The sequence below is a fragment of the Labrus bergylta genome, chromosome 1, assembly GCF_963930695.1.
Source record: "Labrus bergylta chromosome 1, fLabBer1.1, whole genome shotgun sequence".
In the NCBI taxonomy this organism is placed as follows: domain Eukaryota; kingdom Metazoa; phylum Chordata; class Actinopteri; order Labriformes; family Labridae; genus Labrus; species Labrus bergylta.
Window position 1 is genome coordinate 2365036 of NC_089195.1, and position 22465 is coordinate 2387500.

Here is a 22465-nt window from a genome sequence, read left to right on the forward strand (position 1 = left end):
ACTTTGTTTTGGCACGACAAACATGTTGCTCCACCTGAAGCGGACTGAATACATCCAAACCATAAGCTGCGAAAATGAATGCACAAAGCCTGAGTGACGTCAGGGGGCGCTGGAGTGGTCGCCATGCTGAGGTGGGTTTTACGCCTCTTGACAAACCGTTACACCGTGCCCGCCTGTCAATCAGGTCAGCTACACGCCTTATTGTGCATAAGGCTTATCCTTCATCAAATCAAACGGATGAGTTATCATAAAGTTCACCCCCCGTACAGTGTACGCCTAGGATTTATGTTTTGATTCATGTACCTGTGACCTTTGGAGAGAAGCCTGTCTAACTATCGGTCTTCCCTATTCCCTATTCCTATTACTTGAAATCCTTGGATCAAGAATGAATAAAAGAACAATATTTTGTTATGTGTACGCAGATAATAAATGTTTAATGAAGTTTTGCTTTTGCTGCCATACTGATCTTTTAAGTTTGTTACAATAATAATAAATAGGTATTTAGTATGGCGACTCAAGTCACCACTGCATTCTTCATAATAAAGTTGGTTGGCCCTCCCTCACTGAGAGACGCAATAACCACTGGCATCTTTTTATCTATAAAGCCCTTACTGGAAAGCTTGAACCCCGGTCCATTTTTAACCCGCTCAAGAGAGAGAGAGGCTGGTTCTCCAGGTTCCTCATGCCAGGACTGACCTGGGGAAAACTGCTTTTAGTGTTAGTGCTGCAAACTCCTGGAACATTTTACAACAGGACCTGAATTTGAGCACTTTTATCCCTTAGGACACTTTAGAAATATTATTTTGAACTGCCCATTACCTGACTGTAACTGTTTTATTTGATTTTAATTACTGACTTATCACTGTAGTCATTTCAAGCTTTTAAATTATTTTAGTGTATATATCTTATTGTTCTTATTGCTCTTTTATTGATTTTATTTTCTGTAGTAGCTTAATCTCATTTCTTGTTGTTTATCATTTATGTAGGTTTTCTCGACATCATTGTAAATGAGGGTCGCTCCGAGAACTTAAATAAAGGTTGATGATGATAAAGTGACTTACATGCCAACTGCATTTCTGTCCTTAAAGAAGACATCACAGGTAGACATAGGGGTCAAAATACGCTGCCCAATCATATTGACCCTCTTTGAACTGACCTGTGGTGAGCCCATGGGGACCTGTGGACCGCCCTGTGGAGGCTGAGGAGGAGGGGGAGGCAGGGCTGCTGGTGTTGATCCCCCTCCAGGTGCCGTTGTGTTACCAGCTGCTTCTTGCGGGCCTGGTGTCTGATTGTTCGCTGGCCTGCCAAACTCTGCCTCTTTCTTGTCCTCAAAGTCCTCGTTGAAGAGGTCGTGCATGTCGTCCTCTGGCACCGTGTTGGCCAACTCGTCGATCAGCTCCTGCCACTCTTGGTCATTGAGGTTGATGTCAGAAAACAGTTTATTCTGATTGGACAGGGACTGGGGATCGGAGGACTCCATCCCACCTCCGTCATCCAGCGGCTCCTGTTTCAGGTCTTTAAGAAGGCTGAAGCTGTCCTCCAGGTCCAGTGAGCCGTTGAGCTTCATGTCAGCTAGATGACTGCCTCCGTTCTTCCCCAGCTCATCAGTTGCCTGGCCCACGTGGTTGCCGTTGCTGTTTGTAGTGTTGTTTCCGCTAGAAGTGTTGGGCCCCCCAAGTATGGGCTTAACATCCATTTGGTGATGCAGCGGAGAGATGGGTGGTACATTGTTGTTATTGTTGTTGTTAGGGAGTCCTGTTAGCGAGTCCAAACCACCAGAGCCCTCCTTCCGTACCCGTTTGGTTGTCGGTGAATAGCTGCCGCCGTCACAGATGCCGTTCTGGTCTCCATTGAGGGGCGATCGAGCACTGTCTAGTTTCCTCTTTACAGTCTCCTGCAGCTGCAACAAACAGGAAGAAGAAGAAGGATTAGGATTTGGGAAGTACAGGAGATGGGATATGTTAGCTGTAATAAAACTCATCTGCGGTCTTCAGGGAGCTCACAGAGGAAACATAAACCAGACCAATAAGTCGATGACCTGCTTCCTTTCTCATATGGAGAACTGTCGTATGGATGCAAGATGTGTAGGAAAAAAATCAGCAAAACAAGTATGCTCCCAAAACTGATTCAAGAATGACCACATGATGAGTTTTCAAATAGAGCACATGTATGCAAACAAGAATCCAGTAAAAAAAAAAAGAAAGGTGCCACCACAGCAATGAGAAGTTAAGCAGGAGGCTGGTCTGGTTTTCTAAGAAGGGATGGTACAGCTCGTCTGTCTGAAGTATCTCCAGTTCATATCTGCTAATGGGCTGCTACATATCCCACTTTATTCTTAAAGATGTGAGCCTTTAAGTTAGCAGCCTTCACACAGTCTGCTTAACTCAACAGTATCACTGCCTTTGTCATGACACAGACAAGATAACAACAGGGTGCTTACTGACACAGACTGGCAGTTAGGTAATCACTATTATAGACCTGGGCTGGAGAGGACACTGGTGAAGGGGCGCAAACAGAACATTTATCCAATGTAAGCCAAAGCGCAATAACACACAAGGCCAGGCAGAAAGGAGAAACTTATAGTCCTTCTAATTTGGCCTTTAATTTGTGCACAGCAGGTGTTTCACATCACCAGAAATGTGCCTTTAAACAACCCTCTCACAACAGAAATCTCATATTGTAGATCTGACACTAAAATGTGTTTAAGCCTCTCTCAAGTCGTTAAAGACGTAAAATAAACATGCAATCAAACTGTATTTTGTCATTTAAAAGTTCCTTCGCAATTTGGACGCAATTTAATAAACTCTCAATCTCAATTTTACTCTAAACTCCCTTTAATTTCAAACACTAATGAAGTTGGCAGAGAAATAGCAGATGCTATTAAAATGATGGATGGGAAGCGGGGACCTCATTTATAAAAGGTTCCCAGGGTGCAAATTTTGTTCTTTGACCCAAATCTGAGAGAAAGTTTAGGGATTCACACAGAAAATGTGATCTTTGTGTGCAAAAACAGTGGTTATAGTTTTCAACTGAATCTTACAAAGAATGGATGGAATAGCTGCAGCTTCATCACGGACTGTTCTTTAAAGATTTTTGATAACAGATTGGGCTGATGACTTATAGCATGATTTATTTATCTAAAGATTAAAAATTGCAGCTAACTTTATTAAAGAAAATAAATCAGTTCGCTATCTATGATGTAATACTATACTGGCACTCATAGTATCTAAGAGAAGCCTTCTGACTCTTAAACTGTTCTCCTATCTATTTCTCTCAGCCTATACACACAGGCACACATGTATTTTCTTTTCACATTTTTAGGCACTCAGATGCTCATTGATTGAACCAAAAGTTACTTTTACAGTACGATGTGTATTCAGCAGATTTACATTTCAAACAGTCTTCTGAGAAAACGGAGCTGAGCAGCAGTAAAACAAATTTGTAAATTCCACACTCTCAGCATGTCACATGTGAGAAAGTCAAACACACACACAAAGGAAGCACTACTGATACATGTGTGTCTGTGAATGCTACGCGCTAAGCTCTTTGTTATTCAGATGGAACAACAGACAAAATATATTCAGATTGTATTCTGACCCTGAGGTGGATTTATTCGAACACACACACACACACACACACACACACGCACACATCTTTTTATTTTTCCTGTGTGTGTGTGTCTGTGACTATGTGTGGGGTAGGGATGTCAGGTTGGCTTCCCCTCTGTTTTCCATATTGATTGACAGTCAGCCTAATTATATTTATGGCATGATAAACACTATTACTATTGACAGCCATATCTACAGTTGTGTGTGTGTTACTTGAACTGCTTGTGTGTAACCATTAGAGAAACAACGCAGGGAAACACACCTCTCCATTGTCATGACACGGCATCATCGGCTGTGTGTGTGTGTTTTATGTGTGTGTGTGTGCCAGAGTGTGTGGTCCTGCAATCAATCAGTTTAAATAATTCAGGTCTCCTGCATATAGCTTTGGTTTTGTGTGTGTGTGCGTGTGTGTGTTGCAGGCTTTCCCTAAATGCCAGTGACTCATGTTGATAATAACAGACTCGCCTATCAAAGCCCACCTATAAAAACTCCCATAATTATCCAGGTGGTGTGTGAACTGTAGCACCCTCCCACAGATTCAACCACATGCGCGCACACGCACACACACACAAAACAGAGGTTTGTCATACAAACCCATCACAGAGAATTATTACAGGTTCAACCTTCTTGATTAAATCCGGCACATAGAGACAGAAACTAAGAGAAATACAGAGAGCGAGAGAGAGCGAGAGAGAGAGAGAGAGAGAGAGAGAGAGAGACAGAGAGACAGAGAGACAGAGAGAGAGAGAGAGAGAGAGAGAGAGACAGAGAGGGATTGACTGTGTGTATTTGAGATTTAAGAGAGAGTCTGATTTTGAGGTTTAAATGATGTTTACTGGTTTAAATTACTGGTAGCATTTTATCAGTGCTGCAGATGATTTTACTTCCTTAAAAATAAAATAATGCAAATAATGTAAATGCCAAATGATGACTTGGACCTGTACTCTTGTGTGTATGCAAGCAAAGAACTGGAGACTTCCCCACGTCTGCCTGTGTTACAGCAGTTGTACTGTTCAGATCCATCCTCACTAAGTTAAAATCAATAAAATACCCAAAATATATTCCTGTCAATAAAATCCCTTCATTAAGATAAATTAGGATTGTGCATGGGTAAAATAAAGATCCAGAAGTAGCCAAAAAAGGAGAAGCTATTGAGAGCTGGAGACAAAGAATTTTGAAATAGTTTAATCAAGCTGGAGTGCTTAGCGGGACCAAGAGGGAAAAGAGCCTCAGAATAAGAAAAAATAAAGAAGACGGATGAGAGGATGTAAAAGAGCAAAGACAGGAGAGAGAAATGGAAAGAAAGCACTGCTTGTTCCCCCCTCCTGCGTCTTTCTGTATTCTTTGACATAAACACCTGCTGACTGCTCCTATGTCGGGTCCCACAACAGACAGAGCGAGAGCGAGAGAGAGAGAGAGAGAGAGAGAGAGAGAGAGAGAGAGAGAGAGAGAGAGAGAGAGAGAGAGAGAGAGAGAGAGAGAGAGAGAGAGAGAGACAATGACAAAGATGCTGAGAGACAAAAGTAAGAGAGAGACACACACACTCACAGAGGAGGAGAAAGAGGAAAGATTTATTTGTCAGGCAGAAGGTCTTTTTTTTCTCCCTTTGAGTGGAGGAGCTACCAGAACATGAAGATGAAGAGGAAGAGGAGGATAAAGGGTGAAGGAGAGAAGAGAATAGTAGAGGGGAGGGAGGAGATAGGTGGCTTGATGGAAGGGCATAGCGCGCCAAATGACAGCGGGGAGCAAACGATGAGAGGGCGATCAGAGAGGGAGAGGGAGGGAGAGAAGTGAGACAGAGATGGAACCACTAAGGTGCTGTTGTTATAGCAACCTGCTGCTCTGGTGCTTTGTGCGCTGCTGCCTCCTCCTCCTTCCTCCTCCTCCTCCTCCTCCTCCTCCTGCTCACTTACTCCCTCTCTTTAAAGGTTGAGCATCATATCACATTGAAACCAAAGGCTCAATATTATAAGAACATGTCTACGTCGAGACAGTTCCACAATATGAAGATTTTTTTTTTAAATGTTGGAGGCGTCTGTCAGACATGCCCGTCTGCAGAGGAAACCTTTTGTCTACAGGATTAAGCTTGAAAAACATACTGTATCCTTCTGAATTTTTGCCAGTGCATGGTCGAGTCCAATATCTCCTTCATGCTACAGCCCTTCTTCTAACTACCTTTAGCAATTCTTTCACCTCTCTCCTCCTCTTTCCTCACAGCCATATTATCTCCTCGTTCTTTTATCTGTACTGACTACAGCATACGGTCTTAATGATATGTGGCGGGATGTATGCACACACAAACACAAGTAGTAACACATTGGTGACCACTGTAAAAAAAGAAAGAAGTTCACAATCACAACAGCAACAAAGTCATTTAACCTGACGCACGCACGCACGCACACACGCACGCACGCACGCACGCACGCACGCACGCACGCACGCACGCACGCACACACACACAGCAAGAAGGTTGATGTGTTACTTCAAAAGACTTGAAAACAGATGTTAAAAATAAAATGCTTTAGGCCAGCACAGAATCAAGAGATAAATCTTGATCATAATAGAGCTTGTATACTAACAACCTCAATAATGTTGTCAGCTAATAGAAGTCACTAAAAGTCATCATTATCTGTGATACACATTTCAGCACTAAAACAGAATAAATGGCCATTAGTCTTTCAAAGCGCATTCGTCACAAACATAATGAAAACACATTGAGCATTGTAATAGAGGCAAAATATCAGAGAATACGCCACTCCATTTGAAATGTACAGAGAAGAAGCGTCAACATGAAGCATAGACTGATGTCCTGTTGTCAAATATTCTCTGTCTGCTTCCATCCTACCTACAGAGCTACATACTTCTAAAAAGTAATGGAAGTTATCATCTTCGCTCACAGGATTTACACCTTCTCACCATCCCTAAAGCCCGTACTGAATTAGGAAAAAGGGCGTTCAAGTGTGCTGCTCCCTCTTCTTAGAATCGGTTGCAAGATACTTGAAATCTTCAGGAGCTGGTTTCCTTGAATGTTTTTAAAGGTCGTCTTAGTGATCTGGAGGCAGAAATATCTGACTGTAGATGTTTTAACTAAGTTGTATTGCCCTTTTTGATCGCTTTGTTGCTGATGACTTATGACAGATTCTGATGAATGGTTCTTTTTGTGATTCCTGTATCTATGTTCATTGTTGTTAAGTGTTTTATGTCTGAAACCCTGTAATTGTTCTGCTGCCTGTCTTGGCCAGGACGCTCTTGTCAAAGAGATTTTTAATCTCAGTGAGACTTTTTCCTGGTTAAATAAAGGTTAAATAAAAAATTAAAATATATAGATTATCTGTAGACTGCACTGTATTCCTTCTGTGTTTCTTCTCACTATAAGAGCAAAGGTTGAAGTCCTCCTTTCAAACTGCTGAAGCACTGAAGGAAAGAGGAGCAGGGACACCATTTTGACTGATACAGCAACAAGACTTCAGGTCCTCCCATTATTGATGGTATAAGAAAAAATTCCAATATTCTTCCGCACTCCATTGAATAGCAACTGCAAACACGACAGCCAACCCCTCCATTGAATAGCAACTGCAAACGCGACAGCCAACCCCGTCTCTGTCCCTAACTTTGACCAGACAGAACGACGATGAATTTAATGTTTAACTTTCTGAAAGGTACTCTGACATAAGTCGTCCAGTATTTATTCATGTTTCAAATGTATTAGGATATAGGAAAGTGTGTTTGTTGCGTATCGTTTTTAAGAGGATTTTCAACCATTAAATTGGAGGCTTGGTAACCTTCAAAGAGTCCTTCAAAACATTGTGTCTCCCTTGTTCATATGTAATGCAGTCACTATAATAATAAAGTAGTCATACAGGTTGCACCCAAAGTATCTGTTCAATTTCACTTGTTCTCCACATTGCAGGCTAGTGTTTACCTTGATTATGACAGTGTGTGTGTGTGTGTGTGTGTGTGTGTGTGTGTGTGTGTGTGTGTGTGTGTGTGTGTGTGTGTGTGTGTGTGTGTGTGTGTGTGTGTGTGTGTGTGTGTGTGTGTGTGTGTGTGTGTGTGTACATGCTTGTTCCTGACCGGGCCCACTAGACTGTGAAATGAGTCGATTAAATCAAACAGGTCTTTAATAAGTAAATATGAGTGCCTCTGAGTGTGTGTTGTTAAAATGGTCATGACCAAAAAGCTCTGGCTCATTTCTGCTTATTGAAACCACGACTTGCCTGTAAACACTGAAAGTTTAGAGGCAGATTCTCCAACATGTGACCACAGGACTGTCCTGATACCTTCTGTAGAAATGTGGAGCTCTAATTTAGACGACTCTCATCTTTGGTTGTTTGGCAAAAACAACGCTGAAGACTAGAAAGTGGTTACTTACTGCAAGACAATAGTCTGACGTCATGTTAATAGCTGGTTCACTTATTTAAAAAACAATTGTATTTCAACATGACTGTGATGACATTGAAAATAACTGTGAGGCCATGAGGAGAGAAGTCAAGCAGGAAAACAGGCAAGGCTGTCAGACAGTCTGTCCTTCATCTCAAGGACGCTGCTCAAGCACACGTCAGCAAGCATCCATCCTGCTGTAGTGTCCTTGAGCAAGTATTGAAACTCACCAGGAGAGCCTTTCAGAGAGTGACCCTGACACCAAGAGTCTGAAACTTGGTCCAAGTTGGACAGATCTGAGGGACAGGGTTGGTAACCATGTGGCTAAGAGTGGCGACACTATAAAGAATATTCTGTAAATTGTCGAGAAAAGCAGTAGCTGGTTTGATTAGCTTAGCATGAAAAAAGAAATAGCAAGTCTGTGTCTTTGCCTTCATGTCACATCATGAAAAAGAGGAAAGTCCCATTTGGGTGTTTAAGCATTCCCTTTGGGTTTCTTCTTAGGGCTCACAAAGACTTTTCAAGTACTCTGCCATGAAATCTTCACATTATCAGGATCTTTGAAAGACTGTTTAGTATTTGCTACCATTTTCAAAACATGTTTCTGACCAGAAATCTGTGCATTTTTGCTAATAGATGGACGCAACAGAAAGTCTGTGGGAGTGAGGGACAGAAAACTCCAAATGGCAAGAGGAAGGTACAAACAAAAGAACCATTTGGCTGCCATCCCAGTATGTGTGTGTACGTGTATTTGTATGTGTGTGTGAGTGAGAGAGCGCCTGCCAGTCTGTCTCCTGTACTCAGGGGGCCTGTAAACCCCTAATTTGAATACACCCGCACTTCTTATCTTCCAAACAATATCGCCTTAAGATGTACCTCTTTACATTTTTTGCAAGAAATTCAGTTTTGTTTTCAGTAAGCTATTCATCGTTTACCTTTTTAGAAACACAGTTTTATAAGTAAATTAGAAGTCATCATGTAGGTGAATATTGGACATGTAAATTGACTTATATGACTCTTAATTTTGGTTTCGTTTGACTGTGCATTCCTTTAAACCGTTGTCACACCTTCATGAGTCTCATCTTTAACTTGCCCCTTAAAACAGACGATTGTGGAAGTATTCCATAGTGAAGGCTGTCTATCAGTGTTTAAAGTTAAGTTATTGACTGTCACAGACACTGAAGCTCAGAAAAGACTCTGATTTTCATCATGAAAGTGCTTTTACCCGTTTGAAATAGGGATTAAACAATGCATTGGCTGAACATCGGTATCGGCCGATATCGCCCTGGTTGACAGACATCACATTCATTTAATGCTGACAAGCTAAACTGCTGACTCAGAGAAAAGTTTTGTTTTATGTTGGGCAAAAGAAGTCACCTGGTGGACAAACTCTTTTCATGTTCAAACAGACAGATGTCAGTAGTGTGGGTATCTGATAGTTGTCTTAATTGAAAATAAATTCCTTTCACACCAAACTGAATGAAGGATGTGTTGTTTAAGGCCTTTAGGCTAATCTTAGGCTATCAATCATAATTTAATTGTGGTACCAAAAAACAGAGGTAAACACAAAACATGCATGCAAACACACACAAATATACACACACACCCAAACTATACTTTAGTGATCTTAATACTTTATTTTGTGCCTGACTTGTGTGTGTGTTTATATGTGTGTGTGCAGTAAGTAAGAAAGAAGGTGAGTGTGAACATGTTTGTGTGTCATCAGCAGTTTCAAACCTGCTGACCTGACAAAAAAAAATCTAGTGGACATGGAAAACGGACAGTTTTTCCCTCCCAATGTCTGACCCCCCCCCCCCCCCCCAACTCAATAACACGGACCTTAGTGAGTGTGTGTGAGTGAGTGTGTGTGTGTGCGTGTGTGTACACGCGTGATTGTGAACACGGTGAAAGAGTTAAAGAAGCAGAAGAAAAGGGAGGGAGGCAAGAAGCAGTGTGTGTTAACGGAGACATTTACAAACCAATAAACACACAACTTATTATCATCCTGGTAGAGGACTGCAAGCTCGTTCTTCAGTGTGTACATCCCCGCAGTGCGTTAGTGTGCTTTAGTGTTTGTGTTGTTGTGTTGTTGTGTTTACATTTTGGAGATTAAGTGTAAGTAAGAAAAAGGGCAGTCAGAGAGAGCAGAGGAGCAACAGAGAGAGGAAGAGAGAAGAGGAAAAATGAGGGGACGAGAGAGGGGAAACTGTGTGTGTGTGTGTGTGTGTGTGTGTGTGTGTGTGTGTGTGTGTGTGTGTGTGTGTGTGTGTGTGGTTCCTGGCTGAGCAGCTCCTCTCTATTTATAGAGTTGCGGCTCCTTCCTGTTTCTGGAGCTGTACCATCACGCCAGGAGGGGGTGGGGGGTTAGAGAGAGAGAGAGGGAGATGAGGAGAGGGAGGAAGTGTGAGTGGGTGTGTGGGAGGAGAGACTGGTCGTGTTTGAGTCTTTAGTAAATCAACAGATCCACCCCCTCTCGTTCTTTCTATCACTCTCCCTCTTTCTCCCCCCTTCCCTTTTTTTCCTCCCCCTCCCTTTCTAACTCAACATGGGCTCAACCAGCAGCTACACAAGAACTACACACCAGAGAGAGAGAGAGAGAGATAGAGAGAGAAGTAGAGACACGGGCGAGAGATGGACAGAAAGGATGATTAGGGAGGTATTGAATATGATATGAAGAAATGGCAGAATTCTGTTGCACAATGAGACACTGCTGAATTAAGAAGTAAACTACAGGGTACAGATAGCCTAGCAGTTATAACTGGCGTCACATGTACGGAGGCTATAGTCCTCATCGTAGCAGCCGTGGGTTCGAATCCGACCTTGGCTCTTTGATGCATGTCACCCCCAACTCTCTCCTCCTAACATTTCCTGTCTCTCTGCAGCTGTCCAATCCAATCAAGGCAAAAAAAATGCCCAAATATTGCTTAAAATAAAATACAATAAACTGTGAAAGCTGAGTGCTAATATGGAAACAGCGCAAACAATAACTTTTGACCGACACTCTTAGAACAGATGTGTTAAAAACAACACGGTTTCTGAGTCATTTTTTAACACATCCCTTCTAAGAGTCATGAGGTATGTGTGGATGAAAAACCCTATTTCGTTCCTTCTTGTTTGATTGCAAGCAACAGACATCAGGATTTGTGCACAAGTATGGTGTTCTGGTTATCCTGCACAATGAGAAATAAAGAGTGTGTGAGAGCTGAATTCCGTAAACACTTGGCTTATCTTGACCTACGCTGTTGCTAGAAGACAGAGACTAAATATGGCCGTCATAAGATCCCTTTATGATATTTAGCCTCATATGTCATATTGGCAAATTATTTAAAAATTCGAAGTTGGTGATTTGGTAAGCATCAATGGCCATTTTAAGGGTAAACTAAAGAGTGCTACATAAGGTGTAAATTACAAATCAGCTCTCATTTAAATCCATTCTCCCTGAAACAAGCTAGTTAGCAAGTGTGAAGATTTGTAGGCGATGTAACAAAGTAGAACAATCGCTCCTCTTGTCTTGTCTGCGAGCTAACTGTTCAATCAGCGTATTTGTTTTGGCTGCTATGTATAAGACAAGCAGCCTTATCTTCTGACTGACTGTGACTTGCTAGCGTCCTCCATTTTTGTAGCAAACAACATAACATTTCTTACTTTTGGGTCAATGAGGCACACAAGAAAGACAAAATAATTTGAATTATCTGTCGAACCTGCAAACTGAACATTGTGTATTCAAACAATTTCAGCCATGCAATAAACTTTTTTCAAATTATTCTTTCCTGATGCAAGTTTTTTTTAATCACATTTCTTGGTTGCCCATTTAATTTGTGTTGCAATACAACAAGTATTCAGACCATGTTTCTCTTCAAACAAAAGTAAAGTAGAATCATACAATAGTAGAGAGCAGTACATCAAGAGTTTGAACAAACATGCCAGAATGTAATCTTTACAATACAATGGTTTTTCTTTCTATATATCAAAGACTAAGCTGCAACATCCAGGCGATCAGTTCCCACAAATTCAGTTTCTGTAATAAACATCTGGCAAGCATCAGTTTTTTATGTTCTCCAGGGCATTAGGTCCCACACCATGTAGCATATGATTGGTAGCAGCCACAGACTGTAAATAATAGTGGACGAAGCCTGAGTGACATGATCCATTGGTTACCGGTCGCCATGCTGGAAATGCTGGCACAACCTTCAGGCTAAGAGCTGAAGCTGAGGCAGGTCTTCTTGACAAACCATTACTTTGCACCCTCCTGTCAATCAGATCAGACATGCACGTAACTGTAGAACTCCTATACTTCATGAAACTTTTCTCAGCTCACTTCGGCTGTATACAATGTTATGATTATAGATCCCAATATAAAAAAAAAATTGTAACCTTCCAATAAAAAAAACCTCAATTGAATACAAATTTTGCATCCTTAGTTTTAAAATGAGTTTGAATTTGAAAAAAAAAAAAAGTGAAGACCTTACTCCATAAGATCATAAGTCAAGAGGATAAAATAAAATACAGTTTACAGCCCCCCCTTAACAAAAATGTAAACACATGGCATTATATAATGGTGGGCAGCTTTTGGGGGGGGGGGGTCATTGTTTTCAGCACTGGTGGGGCTGCTGCTGGTTGGTTTGTGGCACCTGATGGATTAGGGTTAGGATCCAGGTGGTTAAGCCCTGAAGTTATTTACATTCCAGACTTAGCATTGCAATGTTTAGCCATATAACGTTGGAGAACATAAATAACAGATTGACGGTCCATACTGTCAACCACTCTCTTTGAATTGTGCCAAAAAAATCAAGGCATGTAGCTGTTTCATCTGTGAGTGTCTCATACCTGTGGACACTCTTAAAGGTAGCCATTTAATGTTTGCATCACCTACTATAATGTCATGACAACAGAATTATTCACTGTTTCATTTTAAGACTCATAAGGAAAAAAATGTTTCAAACAAGACTGAAGAAGGAGAAAGAAACAGTGAAGGGTGGGGGGGGACTCCTGGCTTCATAGCCAGATGGTCACCAGGAGGGGCCTGACAGCTGTGTGTGTGTGTGTGTGTGCGCGTATACAAGAGAGAGAGAGAGAGAGAGATAGGGACAGATTGTGTCCAACACCTGTCCTCCCTGGACACAACAACAAAAGAGAACACAAGAAAAGGCCAGCTCAACTCAACATGTGCAACATCAAACACACAGAGCGAGGAGCAGAAAGAAGGTGAGAGAGAGACAGGGGGAATGGGGGGACAAAAGGAAAACCAGCAACAGATAGCATAGGAAAAGAACTAAGGAGAAAAAGATTTGGAAAATGAAGGATGCAGGTTTGAAACAAGTGGGAGGATTTTCAAAATGTGTTCCTTCATATGGAGCCACTTCTAATATCACACATGCAGAGAATGACATCTGCAGCCAAACACAAAGTATGTTTGTGTGTATTATCAGGTTTAGTCCATGTCTGAGTCTACTGTACGAGGATATCTGTGGGCTCCTGTGATTGGCTCAGTTGGGCGATGTGCCACCGAAGGAGAGCGTTCGATTGGCTGTGTAAAAATCCAGTCACTTTCTGCTTCTGCCAGAGCCTGTCGTGAGGGCAGACTGGTGCGCGTACACACTCACACACACAGATTTATGGATGCTCAGTAGCAGGAATGAATGTTTTTTTTCCCTCTTTTTCACCAGTTTTCCCTCTCTACACTGTTGCTTCTGAGCTGAGGGGGAGAGAGTGAGAGAGCAGGAGCTACAGTGAGGGAGAGAGAGGCTGCTATGGTAACAGATCACTGTGGCAGCGAGTGGAGGGGCCCTGATGGCTATTTGGCAGCGATGCCAGAATCTCACTGGCTGCACACACGCGTCAGTGTGAATGAGTGTGTGTTTGACCAGAAGACATGCTGAATGGGGAAGTGTGCGTGTGTGCATGTGTGAGACTTCCTGGGAGGACTGAACCCATTGAGCTGATGTGTGCATGTGTGCTCTGTGCTCCAGATGTCCTCAGTCGTGCAGATCGATGGCCACATGAGAGCACATCCCACTTACTTGAGTCACGACACTCGTCTCCTTGTTCCTCTTTCTGTCTCTTGTACATCCAGGCTGCACAACTTACACTTCTATCTCTTCTGTTTAAAATGCTTTAAATGATAAAGTGCTTTCCTGTGGACTTGATAAATGACTTTATAAACGACTCTTATCATTTCAGACATGAGACATTACCAGCAGGATGTTGTTTTATTAAAATAGTGTTATTCCATCTCTCTCACTTACTGGCTGCATTCTTTCTCTCCTCTCTAATATTTCTGTTTGCATAACTAGGTCATGCAGTAGTAGACTGCTGTTGCCTTGCCACTGTGTAATTCTTTGAATGTATGTGTGTGTGTGTGTGTGTGTTTACACAGCCTAAACACACATTTCAACCTGGAAGGAACAAAGTCCAACCCAGTATGCCTGCTTTCAGGAAACAAATGTGAGATCCAAGTATGCATACAAAAGCAAACAATCAAACACAGAGTAAGTTTGGGCTGACGTTTGGGAGTTGTAAGATGCTGTGTGTGTGTGTGTGTGTGTGTGTGTGTGTGTGTGTGTGTGTGTGTCACATGTGTGTGATACTTTGAGACTATACAAAATTGAAGCATTGACACTTTGTCGGAGAATTTTGCATTTCAGAAGGACAAGTTCTCCTCAGCAGTATCAATATTTAAGAGCCACTACACACCCTTTGTACAGCCACACGTGTGTTATTTATTTAACCTGATTTGACGTCTGTTTACTGAACCTCATTGACATCTTCCTGACTCCTCTGTGACTTTGGAACCGAACAACTTTCACAGATCGGGGTGGGGTTTAACTAATATTCATTTTAGTGACATTTTGCAGTGATGACTGTTAAACCCTTTTCACACATATGGAAATCTCCTGAAAAACTCTGGAGATTTGTCTACCCGGAGGTTCTTTAGGCTATGTGTGAATGCAAACAGACACAGTTTTCACGCAGACTTTACCTGGAGTTTCTCCTCCAGACCTCTAGTATTTTATCTACAGAATATCCAAGTGAGCTGATGTCTGAACGCAGCAGCATATACTCTGGAGATTTCAACTCGAGCCAATAGAAAGAGAATGACGTTTATATATAGTGACTGTTTAAAGTGTCTGCATGTGACCTCTACGATCTCTGTGCTCTAATTAAACGTCTGCATTCTGTTTTCTGTTCGTCAGTATGTTGTTCTCCTCTCTTTTGTGGATGTTGTCATTCCATTGGATTACACATAGCATTGGTATGAAGACAGATATTCTCATTATAACGTCGTGTAGCGGACTCTGTTGCTACAGCCGCTACTTCTGCGTTGTTTATTTACGTCACGTCTTACCTCAGGAAATCCCCCAAGCCAAATTAGAGTAATCTATCAAGACCTCAGCTATACACCTCTCCATCTATTATCTCCTCACATTCTTACCAAGATGAGATCAAAGAGATAAAAGAATATAATATAATATAATATAATATAATATATAATATTGAACTTTCGGTACGGCATACAAGCTTCAATAAGGGCTTGTAAATTGCGGTTTACTGATTTACGTATGAGCATCCATGCAAAGTATTTCTCTCTGATTGGCTCTGGTCGTGTGTGCCTGTGAGTCCATGCGCTGGGATAAGGAAGCCCCTTCTCCCGAGTTAATATCCAATAAGCATGCGCTAAAGTTGAGGAAGCTGACAACACTACACCCAAGAGGAAGCACTGCCGTCTTTCAAATCAGTTGTGTGGGGGACCTTTCGTTTTCAGCGTTGAGTTTAATGACAAGGAAGAGAAAAGGGTAAACAACAAAGTGACTGTCTGCAAACATCCTTTTACACGTGTTGCCTACTCAAATAGAAACAGTTATGTCATTTAGCTAACAGAGTTAGCAAGCTGTAACATTAGCAGGCTGTCACGCAGCCACAAGCTGAAATCTGCACGCTGCAGACGGGGAAGCAGTATTCACTAGGACTTACACCAAACACCAGGAATGTGTATCCATGGAAACAGTTAAAAAAAAAGAAAGAAGTAAAATAAAGAAATAGTTTTGAAGTTTTAAAAAGTGTTTGTTTTTTCTTAACCTCTTCCTGTTAAATTCACCTAAAACCTGTAAAAATTAAACCAAAAACAACACCCCCTTGAGATATCAACCAAGAACTGTGACCAAAAAACCCAGGTATTGAACCGTGGGCTGACTGTATTGTTGCATCCCGGTGATCTTCAGGGAGGGAGTGGAGGACCAGTGATTTTCATTTAACATCTACATGTTGTGGTTTGTCCCTCTCTGTATGGTTGTTTGTTTACTGTGTTTTGATGTTTCCCCCATATACGCTGTACATTTTAAAAACCAACACCTTCTCTCTTTAGTTTCTCTTTCTTGACCTCTGTGCCCCCACTTCTTTTTGGTATTCATTACCTCCTCTCTGTTTCTATCACTACTTCTCCCTCCATCTATCCAGTCCTGCACAATGCATCATCCCTCTCATCTGTGAAGAGTGGGCAGACCCATCATTACCCCAGCATGCATGTATTGATCCACTGCCCCAGTGTGTGTGTGTTATTTTAAGATGCTCAGACCTGTAATCAGCGTGTTAATGATAGTTATCGCCGAAGCGACAAGCTTTGTGCGGTTATTCTGGGCTTTTGGATAGCAGCGAGTGGCTGGCAGACTGAAAACACACATTGAACACACACATATATACGACAGGGTTACTAGAGTGGATGGAGGCCTGCTGGTGCTCTAATGAGGGTGAGTGAAGCAGCTCTGGGGATCGTTGGGTTGAATTTGAAGGGAGGATCGTTTCCTGCTGTCTGTCATAAAAATGAGAGTTCATAGCTCACACACGTTCTCATCATCTCCTCAGGGCCGCTGCAGGTAAGTGTGTGTGCAATGTGTTTGTGTAAACAAAACAAGTATACACATCTCAGAGGACAATAACGCCATCACGGCCATGAGCTCAGCGGTTTATTTAACACCTGCAGGAGAGTCTCTGTTAGATCTTTCTTTTATCCTTCATTGACGCAGACATAAATAAGTGATGTGTTTGTGTGTTTGTGTGTGTGTGTGTGTGTGTGTGTGTGTGTGTGTGTGTGTGTGTGTGTGTGTGTGTGTGTGTGTGTGTTGCCTGCAATAGGAGACTGAGGCTGTGTACTGGCCGGCTTTGCCTGGACAAGTGAAGAATTCCCTAAAATCGTGGAAATTTTAATAATATTATGAACAAAGGATAAACCTACAGTAATCACAATTCTGACAAAAGGCACACATAAATACATACATCCTCCATGCACACACCAACACGTTTATGTGTATGTCGATGTGTGATGAGACAGATATATATATATTTAATCTTGATTTGTTACGGGATACAGGTGTTGCAACCACATTCTCATTTTAAAGGAAAATTTAGATTTAGATACACAAGATACACACATATACACACACATCCACAAACCAGCCAGACACAACGCTTTGCCAGGATGTATAAGCCCTTTTTGGCAGTGTTGAGGAAGATGCATTTCAGAGGTAAATGACATCATTATCATATAAATGACTTCCAGCCAAACACATCTGCTAATGCAGCTATGACACAGGCACGCAGACACACACACACACACAGACAGACACACAAACACACAAATACAATAACCGTAGTCTCAGAATACACATCCTTCTTGTGTAGTACACTTTCACAAAGTGTGGCACAAAAGTCAGTCTTAACCTCCCCACCACACGCACACGCACACACACGTGCACACACACACGCACACACGTGCACACACACGCGCACACACACGCGCACACACACGCGCACCCACACGCGCACACACACGCAGCAAACAATGTATAAATAAATGTAACTTAAAGGCTCTGACGGGGTCTAATGCTCTCGGGTTGGGAGGGCCATCTTAATCCATTCATCACATATCACATGCATAAACAACACACTGTTAGCCCAAACACACTCTGAACACTTGAAATAATCACTGATGTTCTAAAGCTTACTCATGTGCAGAAGTACTTACATATGAAGAGAAGGTTGAGAGAAACCCTCTTTAACAGGGCTGCACATTCATATATTAATGTAGACACATTCACACCACTGAGGTGCTCAAAGACACTACTTTATGCTAATTACCACTTCAAGTGAGACACTTTACTAACACCCCAGTGTTCATTGTACTAATAGCTTTTCTTCCATTTTTTTTGTTTGTGTTTGCAAATTCAAAATGTTTGTAAGGGGCTCGATATTGAAGATTTTCTTTTCTGAAATATTCTCTGACAAAGCTGCTGTGTTTTGGATAGCTTGCTAAATACTTAATGTGATGTCTGAGACTTAACATATGTTGTAGTGCAGTATCAATCAGCACACAGAATGTTTAAAAATAGTGTAGGCCTGCACGATGTGAGAAAAATATGCCATTTACGATATCATTTTTCAATATTGCGATAACGATGTAAATAGTGAGAAATAAAGAACGATAAAGAGTGCATATAACTCAGTTGTTTTGGTAGCTGTTCTTAATGATTTATACAATGCCTGTGTTTGCAACATGCCCCTCATGAATCTAAAATTAATCCCCAAAAACTATTTATTTACTCCACAAAAAATCAAAGGGTAGTAATAGCTGTAGCTTCATCTATCTGCATCAAAATGGTTTGAAAGTATCAACATTATAGGCAGGACTCCATCCAATAGGTGCATTGTACACATGCTGAGGGAGAAAGCAATGCTTGACTACATTAAAGGTTTTTTTATGTACGGCAATAAAGTTAGACTTTCATAATGTGTTTATTGCAAAGAGTCATATCGCCATAACGATAAAAACGCGATGCACATCCCTAACTTCCTGTCTGCTTCAGTGTCCCATTTCCTGATTTAACTGTATGGCAAAATGCTAAATATGACGACATTTTCAACTGTTAACGTGCTAAAACCATCATTTAACACAAGAAAAGGCAAATTCATTCTTTGATGGCAATGTGTGTGTGGATAAATTGATAATTGGTTTCTTCATACAGCAGACTTATGTGTCTTTTCCTATAGCCAGATGTGAAAAGTAGGCCCCCTCACTTTGAAGAAGATTTAGGTTGCTCCTTAGGTTGCTCCATATCCAGATGCATCAATTTGTGTGAAGATTCAATCATAGATGGCTGAGAGTTTAAACTAACAGTTACAGCGGGCAAAGGTTAAAAATATCAATGTTGTATTGCTTGATCTCTCCCATGATCTGGTCTGTTACTGAAATCTGTGATATGATCCAAACTGTGTCTTTTTTAAGCTATTGCAGCTCTTGGGACTCACTCACAAAAACTCTGAAAAACACCTAGTAAATGTAAATACTGATGTGTAACAGCATTTAACATCAAGGTTCCAATTATTACTCTTTCAAACACCAAACAGAATCGAGGGTTGCACTTGAGACTGTCAGGCATTTTGCACAGCTTTGAATCCACAACGCTCTTCTTCTGTGGTGTCCTTATTTTTCCAGCTTGCTGCTGTTTTCCAGCTGTGGTGCCCCCCGTGGTGAATAAAAAAAACACTGATTTGTCCAAAGCCAAATGAGCAAACAGCCTCGTCACAGGATAACTTTTCATTACGATATGTTTGGATTTTTTTTTTTAAACAAACATGTTTTCCTGAACCCTGCGGTGTTGCAGCTGTGTAGAAGGGTTCTGTGTGACACAAGATGAAGTTGAGATAAACCCTCTAGAGCACATACAGGCCTTCACATGCTGCTAACATAAAGCTGGAGACACTCTGTCATGACACAAAGACAAGAGGAGGCAGGTAGGCGACGCTGACTGCAGCAAAGCCGTGATGGCCGTTATTGTCCTCAAGTCTAGGACAGCTTTTATCTGCTCTCCAGGCTCACAAAGAGGAGCAAGGGAGAGAGAGAGAGGGGGTGGGAGGGGTAAAGAGAGAGAGCTCACAGGCTGCCTGCGGCTCGCTTTCAACATCTCAATGACTACACACACTCCTCTCTCGCTCTCTCTTTTCACCCTGTTCTCCTCACTGGTCCTCCCCTCCCTCCCTGTCTGTCTGTCTGTACTTCTGCCTTTTTCTCCTCCTACTCGCTCTCTCTCTCTCTCTCTCTCTCCCCCCTTGTGCCCCCAGGCCATAAACATCCGCATGTCACACACATGCAAGGGAAACTAAATGAACACACACACACACACACGCACGCACGCACGCACAGTCGCCACCAACACCGAGGAACACCAGCGGTAGGCTTTGTTCCAGAATGCTGCTTCTGGGGTCCTGAGGAGCCGCTCATGCAAAACAAAAGCGTGTGTGTGTGTGTTTCTAAGTGTGTGTGTGAGTTTCATGCACATGCTACATGGACCCCCACACACACCCCCGCTGCCCAACCGTCCTCCCACCCAGACTGTTTCTTCTTAACAACATCACTTATTCATGTGAGTGAACATTAGAATGGGCCTCTCCCTCTCTGCATCCATCTCTCTATGTCACTACAGTATGTGTATGTGTGTGTGTGTGTGTGTGTGTGTGTGTGTGTGTGTTTCATAGAAAGGGGGCTTGTTAGGAGTGTATGATTACATGGGCTTTTTGAAATTAGTGTGTGTTGTGTGAATTTAGGTTTATGATCACAGAAAGAAACAACATGTTTGAGTGTGTGTGTGTGTGCGTGCATGTGTGTGAACATGCGTGTACTTGTGCACATATAGTGTCCGGATGAGTCCTTGTATGTCAAGAGGGAAAAACGAGTATGTGTGTGCAATAGAGAAAGAAAGCAACACAGGAAGTAATTCATTATTTGAGCTTCTATTAGGAGGAACACGTCGCGTCGATACCCCTGGAGACGTGTCATGAACGCCTCTTATTGTTCTCTTGCTGACATACGCCACTCTCCTCCTCCTCCCTCTTTTTCTATCCTCTCTCTCTCTCTCCTGTCACATGTACCTTTCCTCTCCTCCTCTACTCTCCGTCCCTCTCGTTTTGGTCCCGGCTGTGAAACACACACGTCCTCTCCTTCTACCTCCCTCATTTTCTTCCTCGCCACATGTCCTCCCTCTCAACCTTTTCACTTCAATTTCCCATCTCAGCTGCGCTCCCCCACATCAAAAATGCCTTTTCTCGCACGTCTTTTCCTCGTCTCTTATCATTCTTTCTCCCCTGATATCGCCGACCTACCTGAAGCAATCCATGCCCCTCCCTCACTTTCTATCCTACATTTAACTAATCTCTGTCTCTCCTCCTCTTCACCCACACAGCTCACTCATCCCTGTGAACTGTCACACTGTTTTGTTGCTGTGTGTGTGTGTGTGTGTGTGTGTATGTGTGTGTATGCGTGTGTATGCGTGTGGCTGCGTGCGTGCATGCCTGTGTGTGTGTGTGGCTGCGTGCGTGCATGCCTCTGTGTGTGTGTGTGTGTGTCTGCCTGTGTGTGTGTGTGTGTCTGTGTGCGCCTGTGTGTGCGCGCCTGTGTGTGTGTGTGTGTGTGTGTGTGCGTGTGTGTGCGCCTGTGCGTGTGTGTGCGCCTGTGTGTGCGTGTGTGCCTGTGTGTGTGTGTCTGCCTTGGGAGATCATCTGGAATCTTACTCGACTCAGAAGCCTCCCCAGCTTTTTATCCGCTGCTCAGTCGCAATGACTTCAGCCCGCCTACAACTTACTAAAGCAGCCAATGAGAAGACGGCAGACCACTTCCTTATTTCAAACAGCGTGTGCTTTAAAGAGGCATTGGACGGTTACGCGAGAGAGACGGAGACAAAGAAAAAAGGAAATCCTGGTTTGTAGATACTACAAAGCACATAGCAGGAGAATAACACGTGATGTATTGTCACATACACATCCCTACTAGAACTATAAATGCTGCTCCAATATTGAGGTAAATAAGTAAATATGTCAACACTGTCAACACTTTTTAACCTTTATCTTAAATCTTCTTTGACACTGCACTCACTGATAACTTCATATTAACAATGGACCAGAATGCTTTGTGCAAAGTTAAAGAATGGATGTTGGAGTTCAGAAACACAGAATCATCATTTCAAGTGTTTTAGCATGACTTTGGGTAGTGTTTCATCATCGCAGTCCCCAAATGTATCATTTTTGTTCAATCTCAAACCATCGACGTTCAGAAGGTAGCGTTTCTCACAGGAGAAAATTCAGATGAAAATATTGTTTGCTGAGTTGATAAGTTCAGGTATCGTTCCCCTCTCTTCATCCTCTGCTTTGTTTATGCCTATAGCATCTAATACTTTGGCTTTAAAGAGACCAAAAAAAAAACAGACTTTTGGAATCGCTAATGACTTTTACTGTGTAACATCAGGGCTGCGTTTCACAGATGCAGCACAATCTCGAAAATTGCAGGAAGTTTTCAGGAGTGTGCAAGTTTAGAGGCACATTTAGACAGAAGTCAACAAACAACATAAGCCTTGACTAGAATTCTTAACAAAGAGGATGTTACGGCATTGTCAATTTCACAACATCACAAGATCAAGAAATATATGCCATCATCA

At 42.2% G+C, this 22465-nt stretch overlaps 1 protein-coding gene across 1 annotated transcript in view; it reads right to left on the reverse strand.

The window, feature by feature from the left end:
* The window catches only part of maml3 (mastermind-like transcriptional coactivator 3), a 114491-nt gene that overhangs the window by 56224 nt on the left and 35802 nt on the right, over positions 1–22465 (reverse strand). The window contains exon 2 of the mRNA XM_020653699.3: positions 1157–1900. Within this exon, the coding sequence (XP_020509355.1) occupies positions 1157–1900 (744 nt within the window). The remainder of the gene's footprint in view (positions 1–1156; positions 1901–22465) is intronic.